Here is a 12,950-nt window from a genome sequence, read left to right as displayed (position 1 = left end):
TGAAAAGAGCCTACCAGCCTCAGGTTAGAAATGCTGTTGTGTGCATATGATTGACAGCATGTGTGGGAAAGACAACACAGCAGATCCAGAATTTTCATAATCAAAACGACACACACACAGCAGAGACGGCTAGGGTGGCTGGTAGTGATTTAGCCGACTACAGGACATGGCTCTAGTACAAGAATCTTCAGAAGGTATTTGACACAGACATGAAGAGGGGGAGAAACGGAAGCGGGTATCCATCCATCATCAGTGAGTGACTAACTTAACAGGCACCAGTAAAAAAGCAATCTGCAGTAAGGCTGTTGAATGTGTGCGTGCTAGGCCAGTTCACACTGAGAGACGAAAGGTATCAGAAAGCACAGAGTAAGCCCTTACTAACACAGTACTGAGTAAGCTTAGGACAAGCCAGAATACAAGACAAAAGTGTGCATGCAGCTGTTTCATTGTCTCAAATGGCTGCATCACTGTGACTGCCTGGCCTGCAGATTGATTCTGGGTTCTGTGGTTTTGGTTGACTGGTAAAGAGTTTAGATATAAAACCACAAGACAGTTGGTGGGTTATTTTAAATCTATTTGATGCCAGGCTTTATGGCAGCAGCATAACAAATACAGTGGGGCAAAAAAGTATTTAGTCAGCCACCAATTGTGCAAGTTCTCCCACTTAAAAAGATGAGAGGCCTGTAATTTTCATCATAGGTACACTTCAACTATGACAGACAAAATGAGAAGGAAAAAAAATCCAGAAAATCACATTGTAGGATTTTTTAAATGAATTTATTTGCAAATTATGGTGGAAAATAAGTATTTGGTCAATAACAAAAGTTTATCTCAATACTTTGTTATATACCCTTTGTTGGCAATGACAGAGGTCAACATTTTCTGTAAGTCTTCACAAGGTTTTCACACACTGTTGCTGGTATTTTAGCCCATTCCTCCACGCAGATCTCCTCTAGAGCAGTGATGTTTTGGGGCTGTTGCTGGGCAACATGGACTTTCAACTCCCTCCAAAGATTTTCTATGGGGTTGAGATCTGGAGACTGGCTAGGCCACTCCAGGACCTTGAAATGCTTCTTACGAAGCCACTCCTTCGTTGCCCGGGCGGTGTGTTTGGGATCATTGTCATGCTGAAAGACCCAGCCACGTTTCATCTTCAATGCCCTTGCTGATGGAAGGAGGTTTTCACTCAAAATCTCACAATACATGGCCCCATTCATTCTTTCCTTTACACGGATCAGTCGTCCTGGTCCCTTTGTAAAAAAACAGCCCCAATGCATGATGTTTCCACCCCCATGCTTCACAGTAGGTATGGTGTTCTTTGGATGCAACTCAGCATTCTTTGTCCTCCAAACACGACGAGTTGAATTTTTACCAAAAAGTTATATTTTGGTTTCATCTGACCATATGACATTCTCCCAATCTTCTTCTGGATCATCCAAATTCTCTCTAGCAAACTTCAGACGGGCCTGGACATGTACTGGCTTAAGCAGGGGGACACGTCTGGCACTGCAGGATTTGAGTCCCTGGCGGCGTAGTGTGTTACTGATGGTAGGCTTTGTTACTTTGGTCCCAGCTCTCTGCAGGTCATTCACTAGGTCCCCCCGTGTGGTTCTGGGATTTTTGCTCACCGTTCTTGTGATCATTTTGACTCCACGGGGTGAGATCTTGCGTGGAGCCCCAGATCGAGGGAGATTATCAGTGGTCTTGTATGTCTTCCATTTCCTAATAATTGCTCCCACAGTTGATTTCTTCAAACCAAGCTGCTTACCTATTGCAGATTCAGTCTTCCCAGCCTGGTGCAGGTCTACAATTTTGTTTCTGGTGTCCTTTGACAGCTCTTTGGTCTTGGCCATAGTGGAGTTTGGAGTGTGACTGTTTGAGGTTGTGGACAGGTGTCTTTTATACTGATAAGTTCAAACAGGGTGTGCGTAAGCCCCAGTCTAGTTGTGCTCAGCTGACAGCTGTGGTGAAACAGATCAACAGGGCAGTGCCCTACGTGAGCCTGTTTTACAGAGTACTTTAAGGATGTTAGTTCAGGATGGTTCTCAGGGGCTTAGGACACCAGCAGGGTGCAACAGGCCTAGGCTGTCTCTGACAGTGCCTCTATGGACACTGGCTAATAACCTTAGCATGAAAAAGACTGTACAGTGTGCATTGTAACAATGCTCCAAATAAGAGTAATCTCAGTGACATTTTCGTGTTTAATGATTTGCCCGGCAGCACCTGTGATGTGTGTATAATATGACGTCATATTAGACAATATCAGAGAGCAAACATCCTCCAGAGATAGAGCTCATGACAGGACCTCTAGCCTATCAGTCCCACCCTCCACATCCTCCCTCCAGGCAGGATACACCAATGACTGTATATACACACAGTATGACTGGACAAAGCTATTCGTCATGTGACACTATTCATTCCTATGTGCAGACTCAATAGCGCATTCAAGCCAAATGAAGTTGGTTAAGATGACGTCACATGTTGACATAACATGCGCCGTCTGATCTACTCCAGGAAATGAAGTTGCAGGCTGACCCCTCTCATTGAATAACTTGAGTTGTAGGCCGACCCGTGTACTGTACGCTTCCATTAGTAACTAAATTATCCTTATTATTTCTACTGTGTGCTATTTAAAATAAATCGGTTCAAGTACATACATCTGGTGTATTATTATTGATGCCATGATTGTCTTCTAAACATTTTTCAATTTACACAAAAACAACCACGAAGACTACATGGAGTAGCCAGCCAAATAGAACAAGTAGCCAGCCAGGGAGTTTTGGCTGGCTACTTTGCAGAACGAGCTCTATTTTGTTGGCCTCTGGTACATTCTAATGCCTTGATTCCATCCAAAATAGACCAAATTATTTAATACTGTAATGACTTCACCTCCCAGATTAGTCAAATTAGTTGGAGTAGAAATACATGACTTCACAATAAAAATGTAAATGTATGAATTCAGTGTGTTAGTTGTTTTGGATATGGCCTAGCCCTATAAGATCAGGACCATTTAGTTGTTTTGGATATGACCTAGCCCTATATGATCAGGACCATTTAGTTGTTTTGGATATGACCTAGCCCTATAAGATCAGGACCATTTAGTTGTTTTGGATATGACCTAGCCCTATAAGATCAGGACCATTTAGTTGTTTTGGATATGGCCTAGCCCTATAAGATCAGGACCATTTAGTTGTTTTGGATATGGCCTAGCCCTATAAGATCAGGACCATTTAGTTGTTTTGGATATGACCTAGCCCTATAAGATCAGGACCATTTAGTTGTTTTGGATATGACCTAGCCCTATAAGATCAGGACCATTTAGTTGTTTTGGATATGACCTAGCCCTATAAGATCAGGACCATTTAGTTGTTTTGGATATGACCTAGCCCTATAAGATCAGGACCATTTAGTTGTTTTGGATATGACCTAGCCCTATAAGATCAGGACCATTTAGTTGTTTTGGATATGACCTAGCCCTATAAGATCAGGACATTTAAAAAAAAAAAATAAGATCATCTTTAACATTAAACTTGTCTTCTCTTGAGAATAAAGTAATATTTACAGTTTGAGAAACAATATAGAAATGCAGGAAAAGGATTTTAAAAATGCAAACATGCAGTGGGATGACCCCCAAACCCCCCGCCAGATTGTATAAAAGTGGGGGTGCACAAAGGTATGATTGAAGATCGTTGATTAAATCAGTAGGCCTATATCAATATCTTTAATAATACTAGGTATCATTAGATTTTAACCTTTTTATAACCTTTAATCTCTATCATATTTTGGACCAGAATGAGGCTCTCTCACCACTCCTCACTGCAGGAATAGTAGGTATTCAACCTCTTGATTTAATATGTTCATAATTTATCTGTAGATAAATCGCTAGTACCAGATCGGACCACTTTTGCCTCCAGAACTGCCTGAATTCTTCAGGGCATGGAAACATTGCCCAATTGGTATCAAGGGACCTAGCGTGTCAGGAAAAAAACATTCCCTATGCCATTACACCACCAGCCTGTACAGTTGACAACAGGCAGGATGAGGCCATGGGCTCATGCTGCTTACGCCAAATCCTGACTGCCATCAGCGTGACGCAACAGGAACCGGGATTCGTCAGACCATGCAATGTTTTTCCACGCCTCAAATATCCAGTGTGGGAGATCACATGCCCACTGGGGCCGCTTCTTATTGTTTTTAGCTGATAGGAGTGGAACCAGACGTGGTCACCTGCTGCAATAGCCCATCTGTGACAAGGACCGACAAGTTGTGTGTTCCGAGATGCCGTTATGCACACCACTGTTGTACGGAGTCGTTAATTGCTTGTTTGTGGCCCACCTGTTAGCTGGCACGATTCTTGCAATTTTCCTTCGACCTCTCATCAACAAGCTGTTTTTTTGCCCACAGGACTGCCACTGACTGGATGTTTTTTGTTTGTCGCACCATCCTTGGTAAACCCTACGCTGTTGTGCGTGAAAAGCCCAGAAGGCTGGACGTTTCTGAGATACTGGAACAGGGCCGCCTGGCAGCAATGAGCATACCATGCTCAAAGTTGCTTAGGTCACTCGTTTTGCCCATTCCAATGTTCATTCGAACAGTAACTGAATACCGGTCTGCCTGTTTTGGCAGAGCTCATTCAAATAATAGCCAATGTGTAGAATACCCAAATATGCAATCTTCCAGTAAATACATTTCAGTAAAATAGTCCTTATGCATAGAGTTGTATGGTTTGTTGAACTTTGAAACTAATGTTTTTTGTTTGGCATACATTTCAAGTGAAAAATCTTAGTCTCAGCATAATTCCGTTACCGTGGAATTGCCCTACATTAACCTCACAGCCAAAGACAAGTAGATCACTGACTGACTGATAATCATAAGAGGACATACCTTCGACAAGACAAGTGGGAGTCTCATGGCAATCATCACTACAATCACCATGTCTGTTGTTCTCTGTCTGTTTGCAGTGATGCCTGTTTGTAGCACTAGGCCTACCAACCCTGCAATACTGTTTGTATAGGCTTTCCACCCAAACCACAGTGACCGATTGCCTTGCTCAACAAATATAACTGGCCTATAGTAGGTAGGGATGTGCATCTTTCCATTTCAAGATGATTCATATGAATCTTGGCTCCCATACGATACGTTTTAGTTTGAAATGATTCGATGCGATTCTGTGCACTAACATTTAGCGAATAAAGATAAATTTTCCATACTAAATTTAAATCTGTTGCTGACAGAACTCATGAGCTGGATCTGTCTGCGCTGCTGTCTGGTCTGTCTGATGCAGGAGCGCAACTGTAGTTTTAGAAGTAGGGAGGACATAACTTTTGTTTTTTATCCAGTCGGATAAACACTCCAAACCACCTACCCGACACTCGGAGGCGTCCGCGTGGTCCTAAAGCACACCGTTGCCTCGTTTTGTATCACATTCCAATGATAAAACTGTGGGGGCGGGGGACAAAAATGCCATTTCAGAATGTGGGGTGTGTCCTCCCCGTCCCCGTCCCCAGTGAAAGTTGCGCCCCTGGTCTGATGTGTCTATGGTGTTTGTAGTCACCTGAGCCATAAGGGATCCTAGTGGGCATCTACCACCCCGCTATTAGATTAGAGGGAGGCAATGTATGTTTGTTTTTTAACCCCACTTTTGATCACCCATTTCTCATTTTTCCAGATTAAAATTGTTTGAGCTTGTATCAATATTTATCTTCACACAATTAGCCATGACATAACCAATGAATATATAGCACAACTTTGGATTTCACCCAGTCTCAAACTGAAATGGTTTTGACCGTTCGGAAGTTATGGAGTAAGCTCCTCCATTTTTTGAACATGCAGTGCTGCTTCGCTCGCAAAAGTGATGGCCATCATCATTTTGAAATGATCATCTTTACCCTGGATATCTAAAAATGACCATATACACTGATTGTATATAGCAAAACTACCAAAACTATAGCTGATGGTGAACCTGATCAAAATCAAATCTAATGTAAAGCCATGTTCAGCAGGTAGGCTATAGCCATATGAGTTGTGTCTCTGGTGGCTTACTTATATTCCGGTAACAGCGCATTTGATAACTTATCAAATCAATAATAAAGCCTAATATTGCGCAAGCCATTTTACAGGCATTTGAATGATGAAGGTGCTACGCAGATGTGCAAGATCAGGAATAAGCCCCATACCTCTCTTTGCTCAACACATGAAGCAGGGCACAGTGGGAAGTTTGACCAGGCTACTGATATGGCCTGGGGTTGTTCAGAATGCAACATGACTTGTAGATCAACACAGTTGTCATAAAAGATTAGGTATTTTTAGAAGGTAGAAAGTAATATGCGCAAAAAATTTTTGTGAACCAATCATTTGTAACGTTTTTCTGACCGAGTATCTACATTTGGATCGGTTTGGGGTCCCGTGGACCGATCCCCTCCTATCTTAACTATTTGAATGTGTGACCGATGCATACAGGTGAATCCTTACATCCCTAATAGTAGGTCCAGTGGTTCTCATTTCAGCCTCATGTTAAAACACTAAACCGGGACATAAAAGATACCACAGGGTACCAAGAACAACAGAACTGACTGTTGTCATCCAAGTATGAACAGTCAGAAACAGAGCACTGGGTATTGCTAGTGAGTAAAAGGACTAGGCTAGTTCAAATGATTTAGGCTATAAAAAGACTAGTTAGTTTATAAACTGCATGAATTATTAGTTCATCAATTTGTCGGGGCATGGATTCTACAAGGTGTCGAAAGAATTCCACAGGGATGCTGGCCCATGTTTGCCACTGTTGTGTGAAGTTGGCTGGATGTCCTTTGGGTGGTGGACCATTATTGGTACAGACAGGATACTGTTGAGTGTGAAAAACACAGCAGCGTTGCAGTTCTTGGCACAAACCAGTGCGCCTGGCACCTACTACTAATACACTGTTCAAAGGCACTTAAATATTGTCTTGCCCATTCTCCCTCTGAATGGCACACACACAATCCATGTCTCAATTGTCTCAAGGCTTAAAATTCATAACAAGTGACATCAATAAGGGATCATAGCTTTCACCTGGTCAGTCTAGGTCATGGAAAGAGCAGGTGTTGTTACTGTTTTGTACACTCAGTGTACATCCAGTTGATTCAAGGCTTTTTCTCTAGGAGTAGCCTATATCCCTGTGTAAACTATGGGTATGTCAAATACAGTAGACAATAGCATAGAGCATGTGTCAAACTCATTCCACGGAAGGCCAAGTGTCTGCAGGTTTTGCTCCTCCCTTATACTTGATTGATGAATTAAGGTCACTGATTATTATAGGAACTCCCCTCGCCAGCAAACACTAGGCCAGGGTTTCCCAAACTTGGGCCTTGGGACCCAAAGGGGTGCACGTTTTTGTTTTTGCCCTAGTACTACACAGCTTACTCAAATAGTCAACTAATTATCACACTTTGACCATCTGAATGAGCTGAATAGTGTCAGGGCAAAAACCAAAACGTGCACCCCTTGGGGTCCCACGGCCCGAGTTTGGGAAACGCTGCACTAAGCCCTCCATGGAATGAATGACACCTCTGGCATAGAGGAAAAAGATAAACTAGCTACAAAATAGGTCTACAAAAAAAACGTTTGTTAAAAGGATATCAGTCACTATTGCAATTATCCAAGTTAACTCAAACTTCCCTCCCTCCCTATCATTCGCTCTCTCAACAGTCACCTCTTGGACAGTCATAATGACAATGATCTAGATTCTAAACTCACATTTGTAATGTTCTGATAAGATCCTACAATATTATTGGGTACATTTCACTCCTGTCATTTCCTCATTGAGCATTGTGTAAGTCTATTCTCAAATTTCATCAGAGAATTGAGGCATATTTCATTACTTGTTAAGACACCTAAACTTTACACCTCCTAAGTTCACCTTTAAATGACACCTCTGCTGTTCCTTTGGTTGTGCTTATAGAAGACATATTTCCTCTGATGCACAGACCCCCTGCAGTCTCCATTAACCACAGAGGCAGTCAATTTAGATTCAGGTGAGTAATGAAGAAACCAGAATTAGTCTTCTGCCGAGTCATAATTTACAACTGAAGCAGAGGCAGTCTGTTAGAGCAGATTCTGGGATTATTGAGGAATGGCTGAGAATATACAACCCCTACACAGAAATACACACAGGGTGATGACACCACACGTCTTTACAGGAAAAGCCTTGACGGTCACCTGAAACCTTCAGACTCAGATTAGAGTATCATCTCATCGCCCCTCGTCTGGCTCTCTTTCCAAACCCCTGACCTGACAGCAGCCACACAGCACAACAGAGACTGGGGGTCCGGTTACTGCCTGGTGAACACAGACACTGGTATTCCTGAACATGAAGGAGGGTAGTGGGGGGACAGCAAGCTGCATGGACAGGTGGTGACACACACACACACACACACAGCTCGTAAAAGACGGATAGGATAACCTGAGACCAGTCAGGCTTTCTGTGAAGAGAGAACAGAGAGCAGGTCTGTCCTGCAGGGGTGAATAATACAATACTAGCTAGCTGGGTCTGTTGTCCTCTGCCACAGCTGCTCTGCAAGATAGTGAAGTCAGCGCAATGGAACACCTGTATGTTCAAAGTCGTACTCTGATTCAATAGCCTAATTAGTGGGGTTTTAAATCAAGACTAGACAGACAATTACAGCTGTGGCTCTGCTGGTTTGGTTCATAAATAGATCCAAAATGAGTCGAGGGAAATATATTCAGTGAAAATTGGGCCATGGAAAATGTACAGTAGCAAAGACAGAGGAAACCACCACACTAATTAATTAACCCCTTTTCATGGCAACCCGTAGCCTAGACATCACACATTGGGCTTTGTCCCAATGACAAAAAGTAAGCCTGTACCATGGCAGTGAAAGCCCACACTTTACATGTTATCATATATCCTTTATTCCCTTACTATAGGCCTACATGTCATTGAATATTCATTTCAAGGTGTCTCCATGAACTCATACAACACTGAGCTGAGTAAAACCTGATATCCAGCTGATTATGAATGCCTGAGAGGTAAATATACCACATGATGTCATTAGTCTCTGAGAAGAGAACATTTTAAAATAGACCCCCAATTGACTTAATCGTCATGGCAATGCAGGACTCCGCTCTCTGTTTCAACAATAATGTGTGATTGTTCTGAGAGAGGTGAGGTGGGATAATGAGGTAAACATTTTAAAGCAGGTGAAGATATTTTGTCAAGAAATGGAAATGAAACAAATTATGAAGGAGAAAAAAAAGACATTAGAAATCACAAAAGGAAAATACTGGAGCTGGTCTAGGCTACTTTGTGTGTGAAAGATAAACTATTTTCCAACAAACTAATAAGGAAAAAGAACATGACCTTTGCTCCCCAAAGAGCATAAATCAGTGGTCTGATAGTTAAGGAGGAAAAAGTCTTACCGGGTACATCGTACCACTTTGCCCCGTTGACGATGCCATCCTCGAAAGTCTCGTCAGGGGTATCTGGGCACTTGGGCTCCCCGGTCCTCATGACGGGGTGGTTCTTAGCGTAGGTCAGCGCCAGGTGTTTAAACAGGTTGTCGTCCACAGAGCGGCTGTAGTAACCCTGCATTACGTGGGAGGCCGAGTCATCAAACGGGTAGCTGGCCACCACAGTGCCACCATGCAGGTTCCCTGACAGGACAAACCTGGAGGGACATAACAACAACACAATATTATCAGGAGGCAGGGGATATATAGTAAGCCTAGTATCTACTGTCTGCAGCAGGAGGAAGGGAAAGGGGGGAAACATTTAACTATCCGAGGCTGAGCTGAAGTACACACACAAGCACGCCCACATTCCCATCCAAGGGTGCTATAGTGGAGCAGGTTGATAGCGATGTGGACACCAAGGAACTTGAAGCTAAGGTCCAAACACACCATGACAGTCGTGAAGAGGGCACGACAACACCTATTCCCCCTCAGGAGGCTGAAAAGATTTGGCATGGGTCCTCAAATCCTCAAAAAGTTCTACAGCTGCACCATCAAGAGCATCCTGACGGGTTGCGTCACCACTTGGTATGGAAATTGCTCGGCATCCGACCGCTAGGCGCTACAGAGGGTGGTGTATACGGCCCAGTACATCACTGGGACTGAGCTCCCTACCATCTAGGACCTCTATACCAGGCGGTGTCAGAGGAAGGCCCTAAAAATTGTCAAAGCCTCCAGCCACCCCAGTCATAGACTGTTCTCTCTGCTACCGCACGGCAAGTGGTACCGGAGTGCTAAGTCTGGGACCAAAAGGCTCCTAAACAGCTTCTACCCCCAAGCCATAAGACTGCTGAACAGTTAATCAAATGGCCACATAGACTAATTGCATTGACCCCTTATTATATTTTTTTGCACAGGCTCGATGTACACTCCTCACTGGACTCTAACCACACATTCACACTGACACTCCAACACACACACACACACACACACACATTAGAATTCCTTCACACACGTTGCTGCTACGCTCTGTTTATTTTCTATGCATAGTCACTTTTCCCCTACCTACATGTACATATTACCTCAACTACCCCATACCTCCTGCACATTGACTCAGTACCAGTACCCCTTGTATATAACCTCACTATTGTGTTACTATTTCGTCTTTATTTAACTTATGGGGCGACAGGTAGCCTAGGGGTTAGTGTTGGACTAGTAACAGAATGGTTGTAAGATTGAATCCCCAAGCTGACAAGGGGGAAAAAAATCTGCCGTTCTGCCCCTGAACATGGCAGTTAACCCACTATTCTTAGGCAGTCATTGAAAATAAGAACTTGTTCTTAACTGCCTTGCCTAGTTAAATAAAGTCATATATATATTATTTTTTATTAATAATGAATACATTTCTTTATTTAACTTATTATTTTTTATTAATAACAGTTGGGGGCTCGTAAGTAAGCATTTCACAGTAAAAAAATCTACACCTGTTGTAATTGGCGCATGTGACAAATAATTTGATTTGGTCTATTGTGTTCTACTTCCTGTCCGCGCAGGAGGTTCTACACACCAGATGGGACTATAACGGTAACAGCAACATATCCTGCAGTAGTGCCAAAAACATTACCAACACATAAGATAGCATTGTCCTGACTGTAAAGCTAAAGTGCTGAGCTGCAATACGGGTTTATAACAAATAGGGCTGACTAAAAAAAATCTTGGTCGACCAATTTAAAACATGTAGTTTTTCAGACCAATTATATGTATTTTTCCATATATAGACAAACCCTATGTGCTTTAATAAAATCAGCTATATGCAATAACATGACATCATTAGATGTTTTTCAACAGCTGTTTGTTCAGTGACAGCTGGAAGAGGAGGTATAGTTTGTTTTGACAGGTCCTTAGACAAAGGTGGCCAAACTAAAGTTGTATGGCAGGTTACTTATGTTGGCCTATTGGAGTCGGATGTTGATCGAGGGCATTCACAACTGTTAGCTGGCAACAGTGGGCCCCTAGGTGAATGGATAGATCCTTCAGGGGTCCTTCTGACTTGCCTAGTTAAATAACAAATCAAATAAATAAAGGGGGAGGGAGGGGGTATTTAGGGTCCATGAGGAGGTGCTTCAAAACAATAGGAACAATGATGGATGCAGGCTGCCTGTTAAGTCCTTGGTTTTAGCAGTTAGGGATGTCTGTGTAGCCCAGGGTCCTGGAGTGCCGCAGCCACTTCATATTTAACTGACCTGGAGGATCAGGTGTGTGATGTGTTGAATTTAGGCAATTTGTAAAGTGATCAATTATCTCAGTTGGTTAGGTGTCAGAACAAAATTCTGTAGTACCTGGGCCACTCCAGGAAACGGGTAGCCTACCCCTGGTGTAGCCCATAAAGTTGAGCCCCATCTCACCATTTGAATTTGATTATAAACAATGTAAACTAAACAAACCATGGTGTATGTAGGTCTATGTAAATAGAAAAGAGAAAGAAATACTTACTTTTTCTCCAGAATCCATTTAATGACAGCTGTAACCTCGGGAATATCCTCTTGCTGGACGTTGATTTTGTCAAACTGGTCAGGAAAACTTCGGTTGAGGTCCACGTTCCTGGCGTTGGAACGACCCCCTGCGTCGCCACTGCAGTCACCCTCTCTCGACCTTTCGAACCCGTCTGGGTTCATACTGGGCATAATGTAAATATCCGTGCTCGTCACCAACTCCGTGATACGCGGGTCTTCTCCATACCTCGTCAATAGGTAGTCCACAAGGTAAACCAATACTTGCCTCGAGATAGTTTCGTCCCCGTGCATGTTCCCCACGTATTTACATTTGGGTTTTCCCGGTACGTCAGCGTTGGGGTCCTTTGTGATTCGCATAACCCACAACTCCCTGCCCTGCACGGACTGGCCTATACTGGACAGGTTGGCGATGTGAGAGTATTTCAAGGCCATGAACTTCAGTAGCCGGGTCATTTGCACATAATTGTAGTATTTTGTATGGTCTTCTACCTCTTTTGCTGCGGTGTTGCTTCTGACAAGCCTCGCCTCGCCGACGCGCAGAGCCGTGATGGGGACAACAACAAAAAGGAGGAAGACGAAAAGTGAGACACACAGTTTCGGCGCTGTATGTCGATGCTCCCGCAAATATGTTGCCATGTTTCCGACTCTCTTACCTCTTGAACATCCACTCTTGTGAAATGAAAAGGTGAACATTGCTAGCTAGCTAGCTAACCCAGACTGGATGCATCCAACATCCCGTTAAGCTTTCAAAGGGGCGGTGCTTTGGTTTGACGTCACTCTCCTTGAGGAGGAGCCTCTTTTTAAGGTGGTTTGCAGAATATATCATCATTTGAGTACAGTACTATAGTGTATTTTAGTTCTATACGTTGATATCTGTCAATATTAGTCGGTATTGTAATATACCAAATAAAATACAAATTTAAGTGCAATGCTTTGTATAAATATTTATTCAACTTGGTAAGTTGTAAATTCCCATTGTTGTCTCAATATTTC

General features: G+C 43.0%; 1 protein-coding gene across 1 annotated transcript in view; it reads right to left on the bottom strand.

The window, feature by feature from the left end:
* LOC110507689 (carboxypeptidase D) overlaps positions 1 to 12,745 on the bottom strand; it is a 34,066-nt gene extending 21,321 nt beyond the window's left edge. The window contains exons 1-2 of the mRNA XM_021587841.3: positions 11,938 to 12,745; positions 9,415 to 9,662 (exon numbers count right to left, since the gene is read on the bottom strand). Coding sequence (XP_021443516.2) covers positions 9,415 to 9,662; positions 11,938 to 12,650 — 961 coding nt within the window. The 5' untranslated portion in view covers positions 12,651 to 12,745. The remainder of the gene's footprint in view (positions 1 to 9,414; positions 9,663 to 11,937) is intronic.
* Between the last annotated feature and the right edge of the window lie 205 nt (positions 12,746 to 12,950).

Source organism: Oncorhynchus mykiss, chromosome 27, assembly GCF_057628025.1.
Source record: "Oncorhynchus mykiss isolate SJ-2025 chromosome 27, ASM5762802v1, whole genome shotgun sequence".
NCBI classification, from domain to species: Eukaryota; Metazoa; Chordata; class Actinopteri; order Salmoniformes; family Salmonidae; genus Oncorhynchus; species Oncorhynchus mykiss.
This window is presented reverse-complemented; position numbering and strand designations above follow the sequence as displayed.